The 17,065-nt window shown below is 36.3% G+C and overlaps 1 protein-coding gene across 8 annotated transcripts in view; it reads left to right on the plus strand.

Moving 5' to 3' along the window:
* The window catches only part of LOC122568315 (protein O-mannosyl-transferase TMTC1-like), a 273,776-nt gene that overhangs the window by 236,994 nt on the left and 19,717 nt on the right, over positions 1–17,065 (plus strand). For all 8 annotated transcript variants that reach the window (XM_043727930.1, XM_043727928.1, XM_043727931.1 and 5 more), the window contains exon 11: positions 15,695–15,835. In XM_043727930.1, coding sequence (XP_043583865.1) covers positions 15,695–15,835 — 141 coding nt within the window. The remainder of the gene's footprint in view (positions 1–15,694; positions 15,836–17,065) is intronic.

Genomic DNA, 17,065 nt, shown 5'->3' on the forward strand with positions numbered 1-17,065 from the left:
GAACTAATAAACAGATTTCTATTTATGTTCCCTGTAACCCCTAGCCAAAGCTATAAGGTTAACTTTTTTGGTAATGTCATTTTGCTATAAATATATGAACGTGCTCCCTATCGTTCCATTGTCTAGAGACACTAAGAGAGTAAGGATCTGAATCAGCATAAAGTTATACGTTATACTTATACCTTTGATTATTTCAATATACTTTTCTATTACAAATTCACCCACTTGTTCTTTAGTCAACTTCAACCTCAACCTCAACCTCAACCTCAACCTCAACATATGTGTATGTATATACAGTGTAAGTGGTGTTAACGAAGAAGTAAGGAAGAGAGTATGTTGATAAAGTATTAAGAATTTATAAATTAATGAAAGAACAAGAAGAAGAATTTATTGAAACCGATCGCCTGACATTGAATTACAAAATTTATTAGTATTGAAATCATCTCTTAGAAAATTTAATATAAATCGTGTATTTACTTAGTGAAATTAAGAAATTAGTATAGTATGGAGTCGAGTGATTTGACTTGTAAGAAGCTCGTATAGCGTTCATCGTCACCATAAAGAAGTTTTAAATTGAAATATAAAACGATACGACTGCTTCAGTAGAATTTAAAATATCTACTTCTCGAAGGTATTGCGTACTGTGGTGGTGTACATTTCCATGAAACGTGTTACGATAATATTCACACTTCGATATAACGTTAATTCGCACGTGGCTTTGATTTTTGAATTTTCGAAAGGGAATTTCGACGGCTGTTCATTAATTTCGTATTTCCGTAATTCAGTCTGCAAATGGACGCGAACAATATGCGTCACCTTTATGCTAATATTCACGCCATGCGAAAACTTCCTTGATGGCAGTTCCACGTAGTTCGGTTCTTGCAGGATATCCCGCCGTAATTTTCGATAGACCGAGTTTATAGTTGCAACGGATCGTAAAGTTAAGGCAACGACAAAGCTGGGTAGGAGGACAGAAAGCGGTACAGATAAAGCAACCGACGAAGAGGAAAGGTATGTTTGGCCATATAGGAAATCCGACTTCCCATTATGACACTATAATGGTGTTCCATACGAGGTTATTGCGCGTCAGAAATCATATTGAAATAGGAGAGGTGTACCGACAATTTTTAACATTCGCCTCACATACGCCCACGTTTTATCGTAATCGATTTTTTTTTCCTTCTCTATATTACTACACACAATGTTAACGCACAAGTGCAAGAAGAGAAACAAGATTTTTATCAAAAAAAAAATCAATCGACAAAATAATATGTTTTCAATTATTCTATATCCCTGTACTTACAAAGAATCATTCGTACGATCGTAAATATAAAATTTCTTTTTTAACCAATTCTAATGTTAAGTATTTACGAAGCCCAAATTGTCTTTTAAAATTATATGGTAGATGCTCTGATAAGTTTAAAAAATTGATCAAATTTATCATCGATTCAAGGGGGTCGAAGCGGGGAAAGAGAAAGGAGAAATTGATTATTATCGGTCAGTAATAGAGAATGAGTCTCCCCTTGGTACGAGTAAATAGATCATTGTTGTTTCCGAACAATGATGAGAGTATGCCCGCTCGTGCTAGAAAAGACTGATGAACGTGCTATAGGCAGGCATTGTTCGTCCGGCGGAAACGCCGTTGAATAAATTGGCCACACTGTTTCCACGACACCATACTATCATCCTGCATTGTCCCTATACATTTATTGTGTGAACGTTGATGCTTAATGCAAGCATCGCGCGATTCTATTTACGAGAAACGACGGAATCGATACGTTCGACCGGCAATTATTCTTTGGTTTTCGTTGAGGGAACAAGGTGGCTGAGCAAACGATCGGTACTCGATGCGTGACCAAAGGTTCGAAGGCACATCCACGCCAGCCATGATTAAACTCGTTTGTATATTCATGTATCGCTAACGTAATACGTGCTTCAATATATTTCACGTTTAACGTTTTAACGTTTCCAGTCCTTGTTCATCCTCGTAAATGAACCGCTGAATATCATGAATTCAGGCCGTGTCATCTCTTGGAATATTTATTGATATTAATCGTCATGAATATTTATGGAGATTTTAAAGCTACGGAGATCTGGTTTGCGTTGCCTGAAAAAAAGTTCCGCTTACTTGGTATAGCGAAGCTATTTCATTGTCGTGGCACGACTTTTGCTAAAGATTTTTGCAGCGTCTGAGATATCCGGCGTCGATAGAAATCGAAATTTCTCTAGTTTAGCAATATAAGTATGTTATACTTCGTTCAACTCCCTTCATTCGTGTATCGTATAATTATATATTTCATTGCATATATTAGTTTTTTTGTATCTTTTCTGCCGTCGCGTTACGACAAGATTTATGCAACGGAGATAAAAATTATAAAGATTATGCGTTCGTAAGAGAGTCAATATCTTTAAGCATGTTCTTCTTTGAGCGTAACTTAAGCGCAATTTAAGGCAGAACTCTAGACCTTAGTACAATGAATAATGTTCGTGTACAACAATGTCGTTTGAGACTCGTTTTTCAAGGTGCATAGTATAAACAATTTAGGAGTAATAATAAATTGTTGCTTTTAATTATTAAACGAATTGTATCTTCTGCAATTGAAAATCACGAAGCAAATAATAAATTCGCTAATAAACACTTGGACAGAGAGATACCTAAAAGATCTTTCAAGGAAATTAAATTTTCACTCCCTTCGACGCTATCTTCTCGCGGATGGTCGAGGGGTTAAGTCGTTCAGTGCATCAGATAGTCGATATAAACAATAAAACCGGATGCATTAGTATCTCGCGGGCGAAGTAGCTTTTCCACCAGCACCTGAGCTCGTACGAGTCGTGACAGTAACAGGAATTTTTATTGCGGCTCAACGTATTCGATGGATTCTCCTCGCGCTTGATTTACTATCCGACCAGCTCTATATGTATTTATGCTTTTAAACACAGCGCCGCGTAGAAACGTTTTACGCCACGTCTCGAATAATAGTAAAAGCAACGTCATAAAATCGCAATCGTATAATGCGTTATCGCGATCGTAAGATCGCGTAATGCTCGCGTAAACTTTTCTCTCTAACGTATATCTATTACGTTCATCGTTGATATGCAAGCAATAACACGATGTAAACATCATTGGGAGCCGTTTTCTATGTTCTCTATTCTTCTCTTCTTCCTTTCTCCCGTAGCATCGTACGTTGAAACAACTCGTAAACCGAGTGACAATTTACGCGCGAGCTTCCACTTCTCTTACACGCGTTTACGATTATTGCCGGTGATCGGGAATTTAACTCGACTCGATCTGCGTTTATCGGGCTTGCTCACGGTTTGAAAACGACGATTTTTTAGCTGAACGAAAGCTGTTGAAGAGTTTTCCTGAAATCATTGGAACACGCTTCTTGAATCTTTTAATTACAGTACCTAGCCATAGCCGGCATAGGATAGGAAAACGTCGAATGTACGAGCAGAGTAAGAATAAAATAATGATAAGAATAGAGTGGGAATGGATCAAAGATATTAAGTATATCGAATTTTTACTTCTGTCTGTGCTTCTTCATAATTTTGCGTTTTCATTTTCTTCTGTGTTTAGGAATAGATGAATAATAATTAAAAGTACTATTGAAATATGTATAATTTTATGTGCTGGATTGGGTTAGATGCGTAGCAGAAATACTTTTATGTGAATATCAGTGTGTGGAAGTACGTGTGTGCGTGGCGTCTCGAAAACAGATGAATGTAAAGAGTACAGTCGGTTAACAGCCAAGTGCTGAGACGCTTGCAAGTGTGTATCGATGAATATCGTAGAAATCGTCCATCAAATGAATATATAATTATTCTAATATTAATTCCAAGTGTAAATTTAGTGTTCCTATACCATTACTTCGGCTATAAAGATCCACAATTCTCAACAAGTACTTGCAAATTTCTGTGAATGTATTGTGATTTGTCTATGCTAAAAATTAATCTCAGTCGTTCCCGATATAATTTCCAGTGTTTTGGTGAACACAACGATCGAGTGGTTATATATATATACTTTCTAGATGAATTCTTAAATCGAAGAATTTAATTTTTAATCCGATACGTTAACTGAATTAGCATCTGTCTAGATGGCGGAACAAATGATTCAAGACTCGTCACTCTTCGCGACGATCTGCAATGTTTAGGAAAATTCGGAGTTAAAAACGTTCAAGGCGTCAAATGAATATTAAAGAAACAGGGTATCGCTTATTCAACACGCGTGTAAAAGATGGTGTGTGAAAGGGGTACGATATAGGGAGGACGTCTAACACGACGAATACACTCTCTGCTACGCTTTATCTCCTTCTTATAAATGAAACAGGTTATTTATTATCCAATAAAGAGACACTCCTGGTACGCGACACCCTTGCGGGTACTTTGCCGGGGTTGTATCCTCTGACGTGTAAATATCGAGGTTTCCCTGTAACCCTCTCCGGAGACCGGCCAGACACATTTTATCTTTCGCACCCTTCGATAGCGCATATTCTTCATGCTGTTTCAAAACATTTCCAAGCGTAGGTTCCATTAACCGTGATTTCAAACATTAAATTGCACCACTTTTAAGTAGAAAAAAAGGAAATATTTGAATGCGCAAACTGCTTGTACCTTGATCTAAAGTAAGCGTACGCTTGATCGATTTTTGTCGAGGTTATTAGATGTATAATGAGAGAGACGCGTGGATAAATTATAAGGTAGAAAAATATATTTTAAATACGGAAGTGAAAAGTACAAAAATGAAATAATAATATGAGCTGGTCCGGATCCGCACGCTAGCAGTGTTGCTCTATAATTGAAAAAAGCCCGAAGTCAACGTCGCCTGTCGACTGTTTATGGTCTGCCTTCGTCGCAGTCTTTTGTCTGTACGCTGTCGATGGCTTCGGTGCTTTAGAAAGCTAAAAAGACCAGATGTAGAGTTTTCTTAAAAGCGGCGACCTTTGACAATTTTAAATAAATCGATAAGATCGATATTAGATAAATTAAAAACATGAAATAAAAATTTTGTGTCGTTATGAATTTGAAAGGAATTATACTAGAAAAAGTAGTTGTAGAGTATTATATTTATTACACTGTACAAATTAATTAGATGCAAATATATTACATTTCCTATCATTTATCGAGCATTCTCGTATGACTACAACTATTTGATACCATCGAAAGATAACGTAGAATCTGATAAGAAAACATTTCATTGGAAAACAAGAATATACGTAAGTTCTTTTTGTAGCCACTGATTTATACGTAGGTATAGACACTGTTTCCAATGTACTTTATCAATGAACATCCATAGCCAACGTTATACGTTTCTAAATATTACTTTGCCAATAACTGATCACTAAAGCTGCACGATCGAGATCGGAACGTCACGCGTTAAATCCTATTTTTATCTCAGCATCCTTGATTCTCCAACGATTACTATAGTTTTATCTGTTCTTGAACTTCCGCTGTTTCACGGCATTCGACGACCATACTACGTGAACTTGGGGCGCATGCTTGTCTTTGCCGAACAAAAAGTTCGATTGCATGAGCGAAAGAAAGTACGAGACCTGAACCAACGGATGTAATTTCTTAAATTGCCCGCGGATGATCGTATCTTGCGGAAAGATTTCGTGTCGCGGTGGCCAGTACGGCCATTATCGGCGCGAGTTGAAGGAAAAACAGAAAGGGACGAGTTAACCGTGTACAAGGGACGCTTGACAAAGCGGCTTTAATTAAAACTTTCCAACGAATCGGATAGCCTGGAGATATTTTCGAGCGAGTGTAAGCAGTTTCGAAGTTTGCGGGTTAGAAAAGGAAGGGTTAAAAGGAAGATGTTGCCGATGCTTGTGTCTCAAACGCGGCCTACAAAGGTTTCAGCGTTCGAGATGCCACGTGAAAAGTAGCATTTGTCGTTTGCTTTTATAAGAAATTAATTTAGTCGTCGTCTAAAGGGATTCGTTCGTGCGGCGAGTTTGATAAAATATTCAAATTTATGGAGAGATTGTTTAGAAAGAAGTGTCTTGTTGTGTTGACTTTGAATTTATCGTGCTCTTTCGAGTATGAACAGTCAGATATTCCTTTAACGAGGTGTTTCGCTCGTTTAATAGTTTTGAAGATGGTATCAGAAGCGTGACGCGTTGGGAAGTAGCTTCACTGCTGGTACTGTCTCTTCGTTTCGTTTAGTATTCCGAGTGCGTGAGCTTTTACTGTTATTACTCTTAAGTGTTGCGGATATTGTCTGGTATGAATGTCGTAGTACACGGTATAATGGAAGAATATAATAGTATATTGATAAATATCGCAGTACATTATAACGAAAATAATGTAACAATAGTTGTTAATGAATAAAAGTACCGAAATAATTATTGGTATTAATTCACTGTCTTTGTTATACATACTGTGTAATATACGTAGATGGGTTGGAATTGATTAATGTTCCTGTACTTTATGCGAGTTTGTTTGATCACGAACGTGAAATTAATTCACAAATTAATTTTACAGCTTACTCGATATTATGATTGAACTCTTTACAAAAAGTCCGACTCATTTATGTATGTAAGTTTTTCTATAAATTTCTGAACAGTTGATTAGCTTGCTGTAGGAACAAGTTATTTTGTTTATAAAAGAATTACTTATAACTTCTAGCCTCTTTTATATTCACCAAACTCTTCTCTCTATTATAATATTAAATTTTCTTGTTACCAAGTATCGGACACGAAGAAAGAACTAAGTACGTGTTTTTGAAGTTGTAATCTATCGAACTACGTGTACCGTAAACAACGCTGTGTAAACATTCGCGTCCAACTAATAGGAGATTAATAAAGAGCGTCTTAAGAACTTCATGTTCTTAAACATTACAAAACAAAGCTCAGCAAGAAAAGCACGAATTCACCGTGCAAGTCTTTTGAGCTTTTGCAGTTCGCGATGGCACATGTGCATCAAACTTGAACTTTCCAGCGAGTTTCGAACAACGATCGATTGATTTTCTCTTAACTTGATCCGAAGTTATTCTCCTGGACACGCTACGAAGATATTTCGAGAGAATGATGCATCGCCAAGAAGTTTAATGAACAGCTTAAATTATCCGAGAGAATCCCAAAGTTTGACGACTTATCGGTTCTGCTTTTCCCTTTGCGGTCTTTATATCCGCGGAAGTCGAATGCTGTCCGATGGTATCCACTGATTGAACAACAAAATCGAACTACGAAAAAAATTGCACTGTCTTTGATCATCTCGATAATTATTACTGACATACTTAATATTTTATAATGAAACCAGGAGACCCGTTGCAACTCGTTGAAGATCAACGAAATTTGTTAGCCAAGAGACATGAACTAGTAAAGTGGAATTGATCGATTTAACTTTTGTGGGTGTCACGCGGAAAAAAAACTACGTAAACCACTTTTAACGTACATAAATCAATACTCCTCGGCAAAATGTGGAAATAGATCAGTGCTTTCATCCTTTCACGAATATCTCTTGCAGAGTGACATATACTCTCATTAATGGCTCGTTCGATTTGTTAAAGGAAACGTTTCAACTCGAAAAATAATTATCCTTTTTCCCTCGTGCAAATATATCAGATTTATGAAAGAGATATCTTCGATCTCTTTTCTGCTCGAAATGCAATTAATTTCTATGTATAAACATTGATTCTACAGAGGCCGTAAATACGAAGTTATTACGTAAAAATGTTTGTGAAAAGAAAACTTTCAGCGAGAAAAGTATGCCTTCAATAACGATGTTTGACCATTTACCATAGAGAAAGTGAAAAAGGGTGGAAAGGAAAATGTGAAAGGAGTATTCTGACCAAAGTTTTCACTTCAAACGTAGTTAGTCGTCTCTAATTGAACTTATTAAGAAAGTCTTTCAAACGATCCTCCGATTTTCTGCGTCTGACCGGCTCTTAAGGACCTGGTCCGCGTTTTATTCGTTTCTATTTAAAGCTCATTGCAAAAGTGCTTGCGATTTATTTAAAATCGGGAATCCTTTTCCCATTGAAACGGCCCCGTCCTTGCTTTTCTATCGCAGCTCGATTTTCGAATTAATTCTCTTGTTGAAATCCACGCCAATAACTCGAAAGCGGAGTAATTTCGATCGTTTCAGATCGAAGAAAGTAGAAGATCTCTAAGTTTTCATAAACTGGAACGCCAGTATTTCAAAGGGCGTAAAAGCAGAGTCTCTAGAGAGTGGTCAAGAAACGGTACGATAAGAAGTAATAAAAATACTCGCTTTTTCCGTAAGATAAGCTTTAATACTTTCAACTCTGTGAATGTGTATGTGGGGAGAAACCTTTCTGTATTCTTCTGCTTCTTTGAAGTAACATCTCATGAAAGAATACACCATATGTTTTTATAAATAATTTTTTAACATAAAAATATATAGATACGGCAAATAAAACGTTAATCGTGTGAACGATAGCCACTGTACATTATTTTTTTAAATAATTTGCGATTTAACTAATTTATTTTTCCTATAATAGCTGTATAGACAAATGCTGAGTCGTCATTTAATTATGAAGTTTATTTTTCTTCAAATTATTTTCTGTCTTGTAATATTATAACGAAATATTTCCAATATTGCAGAAAAATATTTTTATACTTTCCAATTTTTCTCTTAAAATATCGAGTCTTCCTAATTGTATGGAAAAGGAATTCTAACATTTTAATTCTAACGAACTATACAATTATATCAAATAGTGAGATATGCGAATAAAGATATAGACAATACTGTTCAGAAAAAAAGCAGTTGAAATCAGAGTTAGGCGACTTGAAGTAGAATAAGCGTGGATTACGTCAGACACACTCCACAGTAACAAGCGTGTAAATATAGAAGTGCATAAATTCAATTAATTATATTATGAGAACTTTTATTTCAATCGTTCTTTTACATTTTGCTCTGCATTTTCATGCATTTTTAGAGCACAGCAAATGAAGAAGGACGTTCAACATTTTATTTTGGGCAATAATCATAAATTCAATTAAATTGAATTCGATATGACAATGTTCTTTATTTATTTGCTAACTGCTATAATTGGCCGGTTTATGAGCAAAGTGTACATCTACGTGCAAACTAAATAGTAGGAAATAAATTAACTTAGACTTGGCAAACTAAGGACGTTAAAGTTATCTTGTAAATTCGTATCCACTATAACGGATAAAGTTAGATCAAGCAAACTGAAACTCCAGATACTATCGGAATCAGCATTACTCGATTTATTTATCCTTGACTAGTTTCTAGACACTGGCTGCCCCACTAAAAGCGATAAAGAATATTAAGGCTGAAAAGTAACTAGCTCCTTAAAATATCGATATTAAATAAAACGTTCATAGATTTTCGATAATAGATGAAATTTATTAATTCTCAGATACATTTTTGTGGCAAAATTCTATTTTAAAGTATGCAAAAAATGTTTCATGCTATTTCATGCTATTACATATCGAAAAATTGTTCAAGATATTTCAATAATCCGGCGTAAAATTCAGATAAAAATGCAAACATGTTTTCTATTCGCATTTCTAATGTTTCGTAAGTCTGATCAAACGCTGTATCTGATATTTTGACGTTTAGCAGCCGTCACTCGCAGAATTTCGAATCATCGATGCATTAAGATTAGCATGTAAAATTCCGCACGAGTGCTCGCAACTCTCGACGCGAACACCCTTCCATCATCTCGGTTCGTGGATTCCAGACATTCGTTTTCTCAGCATTTTCCAGGATTGCGTTCGATCCTCGAAAAGAACAACGGGTTCCTAAGCAATCCTCTTTTCGAAGCATCGCGAAAGGTGACGAGTGTCTGCTTTTTAAAACGTCGAAAGAATGGCACTGGGATACGATGAACGTGAAGTTTGTTTGTTGCTGCACGGCCTGTATCATTTTAGCTTCTGTTTTGTCTTCTTTTGAAGATGTCATCTTCGTCTATTTTATGGGAACGATTTGAATCTTCATGACGAGATAGATTATTTTGCAGATCATTGTACATTCCACGTTACGAGATAAATTACGAATAAAATCACAGACACGTTACATCATATATTTTTTTTAATTTTTAGGATACATTTTTTCAAAGAATAATAAACGATGAAACGGTCTGTAATAATGGAATAAAGAAACTTTATTTCTGCAGCTGTTTAATTCACTCGATTCTTCGCTTATCGTGGTGTATTATATTATTCGATATTATTGTCCACTGACGGGACTTAAACAGTTTCAAATATTTCATAGAAACAATTCAACAATACACGTCAAACACGAGGACTTAGAGCAAACGATGGGGTAAAAGCCGATCGGAATCCTAATAAATTCCAGTCCCCTTTCACAGTTTTATTTTCGCAAAGCGATAAATCTTTAAAGCGTCAGAACGAAACCAAAAAGAATTGCAATACAACGGGTGCAAGTGAAAAAACAAAACTAGACGAAGAAAGGGGGAAAAAATCTGTTTACCGTCGAAATATTTTTGTTCGGGAATCGATATCGTTCCCGGCGACTTAAATATAGATGGAGCTAGAGCCAAATGGAGCAAAAAAAAGAAAAAAGAAAAAAGAAAGTGAATTGCAGAACAAAGGATGCAAAGGGTTAAAAAACAAAAGAAAAATATGTGCATCGAAGTACTTCGTTCTGGAATCAATATCATTTCTAGCGACTTAAATATAAACGAAACACTTTTCCAAGGGCGAAACAAACGCAAGCAGGAAAAAACGAACAAATACAAGACAGAAGAGAACGAATAGGGGAAAAGAAGAAACGCGGAGAAATAGGAAATACACATCGAGATTCATCCCGAACGCATCGAATAAAACGGATTCGTCGCGGGAACGTGAACATACATCACAGACTCGATAGAATACCGGTCGGATTATACCTCCCTTTTTTGACGCTGGCCGATCCACTCACGTTGGATTTCTTTTTCTGTCTCCTTTATCCGCTTTCTTCATTTCACTGCGTGTAACTTGAACGCGCCCGCGACGATCCTATCTCCGCAGTTTTCTCCGACCTCCAACCCTTATTGAGCTCTCGCAGACAACCCCCTCACCGTTACACCGTTACGAACCAACTATCCTCGAGATGTCTCCAGTCTGTACGAATTGTGTTCTCCACTTTCCTTTCCCCATTCTATACTTGTCTCTTTTTCTAATATTCCAACGTGGTTACTACAGTCCGCATGTTGCCACCGCGATAGCATCCTTAATATCGAATATTACATCGAAAAGGGCGCGCCATTCGTACGTCTCGGTGGAGTCAATTTGCTGTTACAGATGTCATGCAAGAAGGGGCGCGTGTATTCGTTCAGCGTAGGGTAGGTTGTCCGGATTTTGTGGGTAGAACAAGAAGTTCCGAAGTGATATTGCGTGTTTAGTATTATAATTTGATTTTAGTTGACGTTCGTTTGACATGCTGTATATAGATTAATCAGTACGACTACGACGAGATCTTGTACGACTCTTTGAAAGCTAGTAGTTGTTCAAGTGAACATCGACTATTCTATTTTGTAATAGCCTGTTGAAATGTACGTACAGAATGTCGTGATATTCTGTAGGAAAGTGTTTCAACGCTTCTTCACTTTTGTAAACACGTACATTACGTGTAACGTCACACGAAACGTTCTGAATTTTCGCCAGCACTTTAACGAGATCTGACTTGACCATGATTACATCGATAAAGTTTTCTCGCGAGCGACTAATTACACTTATGTTACGTTCTGTTATGTATAATTTACAGCTATTGGCTTTCAGTCTGAAGATATCAAATTATAGTTGTAGTTTAAACTGTACATTTCGTTCTAAATACAACCTGCGTTAGTCGAGTTTAAATGATAAAGCATATCAGACGTGCGATTTGATATTATAAAACAGAGGATCGTCCGGAGCTATGAATCCTATAGAAACGAGTGAAATATACGGAGATAATCCTTAAAAATTCTTGCGTAACAAAGTGCACCATAGTATCGTAAGTTTATGATTGATTTCGATTTTCGAGATCGGAAATGATTTCTATCCAACGTGTTGTATTTGAACCATTTAATATCGGAAGTAAATTTTTTGTTGATAAACCAAAGTTATAGGAAAAAGGATTTCGAAATATCGAAAAATTTTTCTGAGAGTAAACGGCCATTGTATGGACAAAAAGCGGAATCACTACATGAAACTATATCTCCGTTATAACGAATGGGATATCAGATTTTGGTATCTTTCGTGTTTACCTTTAACAATCCAGTTAGGTCTTTGTTGAACACGACCGAATAAAAGTTCCTTTTTCTCCCCGCTCCAGCCTTTTCCTTCTACCGCATATTTGCTTTCAAAAGTAATTTCATATAAAAATTGGGAAACTTTATAACCATACCGTGTCGCTGGTTTATAAAATATCCACAATGAATAAATAAAATACCACAATAAATCGGAGGACTTTGCGACATTAAATAACACTGCTGTATCAACCCTTGATGATTTTCTATGGAACTGGACTCGACATTCTATTTCGTTCTTATCAGTTTTAATACATAAAACGATACTTAATAGAATATAAATATAAATTTAGCAGAAACACGATACAAATGTTATCGATTATGAAAATATGAAAATTCATTGAAATTCTGAACAGATTTTCAAAATAGTTTATCGAATAAGAAACAGTTGGTGTAAAGTGTTTTCGCTCGATTCTAAATTTTTTAATGCTCTTCTTATTTATTCTCATTTTATCCATATTATCCTACTCTGCACCCTAAAACAAACCGTCAAATTGCAATCGACGAAGGGAAGGTAGTTTACACGGTATTATAATTAGAATGGCGTTAACGCAATCCGAACTGTGTTCCGTACATAGGAAGAGAGGCTGGGATACACAGATTTTACTTTGCCTGTGTTAAAGCTTGTAACGCTGTAGTTGACTGCGTGCCATGGAGAAGGGTTGCAGCCGAAAGGGTGCGAGTGACATTTTATTAAGTACGGAGTTTCATGCTTCGAAGCAATTTAGACGTATACCACGCAGCGAAAGTTTCATACCGGCCTCCAACGTGCGGCAAAATCATTTGAATCTTGAAAGGCGGTCGGTGATTTACAGAGGCCTCATTTTGGACCGGTTACTTCGTGCCTCTCTGTTCATGAGTTTCTTCGCTTTGTAATTACGTATCGTTGCTCCGAGATCGTTTTAACACAACACTTCATTACAATCTAATTGAGCTTCGGATGCATGACGCGTGTTCGTTTAATTTATTACCACCATTTACCAATTTATTCATTCATTTTTATTTCCGTAAAAAGTTTTAGTCGCAGAATATAATTGATTAATCGTACATTGTATACAGGATATAAAAATATTGTTAAATCGGCTGATTCGTTGATTCAAAGTTATATATTTATATATTGAAAAATAAACATCGATAAAGAACTGTATTCAATAACAAATAGAAGTTGAATTTCATTCTTCCATTATCATTTAAGATTCCACTCTGCAAATCTAATGTGGTGATATTTGCTCGTCCCTTGAAAATTCTAATTGAATAGTAGGCGAAAATAATATATCGTAGCGACGACTGTATTTTATTTGTAATAATAAAATGTTTGATAATGTACAACATGCAATGTAGTGAAATAATCCCCTCCTAAAGATTTACATTATTTTAATGAAATAATTTTTGTGTTTGAGATTGTGAAACATCTTTTTATAAAAAGTGTATCGTACTTGGTTAATATTATCATTTAAATATATTTGAATACTCGATTAGTATAATTTCTTTGTGATTACTTTATTGCTTTATTTTTTTTTTTTTTTTTTTTTTTATAAATTCCTTTTAACGCAGTGTTTTAAGTAATATGAAGAATTCAGTGAAATATCAGGACGCACGGAAGTCAGATATTAACGAGGTAGAAATTTTTAACTTTTAATTATATTCAGAGTCTGGTAAAGTGCATACAGAAATGGAGTCTGTTTCTCTGGACGACAGCTCCAACGAATTATAACATTCTAAGATAAATGTATTAAATAAAGTACCTTGTTACATAACGAAACGAAATAATTAAAGTCGTAGTTAGCTTCCATTAAAAAAGTAACGGTTAATTTCTGAATAAATTAAAGTTTCTTCGATTCAAGATGAAAACGTTAAATAGCAAGACGAAAGTTTTGTTTCTTTACAATTATAAGACAGTTGACGTCGAAATCGGGGACGATTAACGTTTCACCGGCCAGTTTCTTCATGACGATTATTTAGTCGAGGAATATCCTTTATTTCGATAAGAAAGTTTAATTTAGTTTCACGAAGTAGCTTCCGCTGAAAAATCGAGTTCCGCGCGTTGTTCCACATCCCCCGTCCACAGAAATATAATATTGTTCTTTAATCCTCGTCGCGATGTTGGGTCGAATTGCGTCGCTTCAAAGAATCACTGTCAGAATATACGTTTCTCGTCAGAAGTTAGGAAAGTTTTGTCAGAACGCGTTTCCACCATAATACATTTTCCCTAACTACGTTACTTCTAAATTGGGTTCGCAGCGGCGACGCGAGCAGCGGATTTAACTAAAGGCAGAATTGTGCTCTTAAATACGCAGCGTTGTTAAATATTTTCTGAAAATTAAATACCCATATGCGTTCCACGTGCTATTCAAGGAAGAGGAGGGTGTTTAACCTGTTTCCACTTGAAGATAGGAAAATATGAGAAGTTTCATTATCCGAGCGAGACGTTTAACGATAAATGCGCTATTATGAAAGCAATCAGAAGAATTTATGCTTCTGTATATTTTACTGACGTTTATTTACTTTGACTTTTTATCCTTAATGTTTTCAACAGAACTCGAAGATTTATTCTTCGAATCTGAAATGAGATTATTCTGAAGCAATTCTACGAACGATACGAAGAAAATTTTCATTACCGAACATCTATCAACTATTTCAACCAGTTTAAGAAAACCGATTAATCACTTGAAAATCAACCAAAACGCGCCACTTAATTTCCTCCGCTAATCATTCGTGGTTTCCTCTAACTAAACGATAATTAACTGATATCTACTGGTTCCTACTGCTCTAACTAGTTCTATGGGCATTTGTTAATAAAGGAAACTTTCGGAAATTTTCGCCAAACGTAATTTCCTGCCCACGGAGAAAGGTGAATAGTTTCGCGCAAAAAAATTACCTAATTCATCTTTCGTCCTACTGCGAATTCACCTTTTATTCGTTCACGATGGCGTCTGCGCGTGTAGCCGAATACAATCGAATCCTCGTCCACGATATCGAAAGCAAGAGTTCGCTGGTTTGTCATTATCTCGCAGATTCAGGGTATGTCGTGCATCAATACATTTTTTTTTTCTTTTTTCAGTTTGAAAGCTTAGGTATTACGTGCAACATCTACATTCGTAGGAAACTTATGGGAAACATACGTATAAATATTTGTAACAATTTCGCGATTTCTCCGTGCAGTATAGATAAAATCCAGGATATTACAAAACAAAAAGTGATTCGAGATCACATTGCTGTTATGCCTGATTGTTTGTCGTTGTGTTCGAATATACGGCAATATTTTCGCGATATTGTGCAAATTTGCGCTCGAAAAGATTCGAAGGATCGATGAAAATTATTCCGTTGATCAGCTCTATCGCCGATTATTACACGAGCACGTATGCTCATGGGGGAAACGGAATTACCTTCGTGATTAAATGCATGGAAACGCACCGTGTTCCTCCGGATCATTAATCACTTTGTAAATAAGCGGTGTTTATTTGATTACAGGCTGTGGCCGACGTACGCTAGTGCGCATAACAACCTCGGAACACTTTCGGTGGGCGATCAAGCGGAGCAACACTTTTTGGCTGCGATACACGCTCAACCGGGGCACGTGAACGCTCATTACAATCTTGGTCAACTCTACAGGTCAGTGACTAAGTGATCGTGAAAGAAATGTCAGATGTCATGTGAATCGCTGCTTTATTTTTTTCGTAACCTCTTAGCTATTATACAGAGGAATTTATCGATATTGATAATTTATAAATTAGAAATTATAACGTACAGCTCGTAAAAAATTCGCTAATATAATGTAATAATGTTCGGTAACGTAGAAGGATATTTCAGAAAAAATTAAGAAACATTCTATTTAACATTATTTTTCATTTATATTCGTAGCTTCGTGTAAGATAAAATTCTACGAATTAAATGCTCGGAGATTAACGAGGTAACCATTAATTTAATTCTTCTTATTGAACTCACATTTACTAAAATCATAAATGTTGATCTTATCGTAACGCGTAACGATACAATATTAATTAAATTCAGTAGTATATTTAATCATCTCGTCATCGTTCATCCTGATTAACAATTTAATTAATCATAACAGTTATCGTTAATTATTGAACATTAATTACATTATAATAGACAGCTCAAACGATACGATTATTATCGACTACAAGAATCATGCACAGAGCCGCTTTTTCGAGTTTGATAAGAACTTGTTTCCTCTCAAAAACGTTCACAAAGAGAGAACGAAACGATACGCTATCGTGTATCTATGGTAACGGTCTGTGAAACTCGCAAGTGAAGAAGCAACTCGTTCATTTGTGTAAAAAAAAGAACAAACGAGGCAGACGCGGCAGGGAACAACGAATGGAAATCAAGGATAATTCTCGTTTCTCCGAATGCTCTGGAATCTAATGGTGTCTCCCATCACGCGGAGTAAACAGAGTTACAGGAAGAATCCCGAATCCAACGGCTTCCTGCTTTATTAATGGTATATCGAGGCAATGGTATACCGAGGTGTACGCTACGCGATAAATTTAGCGTGGCAAGGTAATTCTAGCGGCGTGGTCAAAATTAAACTTTAATTAACGCCTCTTGCTTGATAAATTAATGTTTAATTGACGGCGGGAGCGAGGCGTGCGTACGTGCATACCGCCATTGCTCGTTCCGTCCACTCGCTGCTGTTGCCGCTGCTGCTACCGCTGCTCCGCTGTACTCCATTTTCGTCTCGTTCCGGCTCGCGGGGAAACATTGCCCATAAATTTTTCGGCCCTCTCCTCAACGAAAGTATTTTCCACCGTGAAATCCCTGGGAACGTGGCTCGCGGATTACTCGGCTTATGAAGTGTGTTACGGATCGTGGAATTCGAAG

This window comes from Bombus pyrosoma, linkage group LG6 (assembly GCF_014825855.1).
Source record: "Bombus pyrosoma isolate SC7728 linkage group LG6, ASM1482585v1, whole genome shotgun sequence".
Classification (NCBI taxonomy): Eukaryota; Metazoa; Arthropoda; class Insecta; order Hymenoptera; family Apidae; genus Bombus; species Bombus pyrosoma.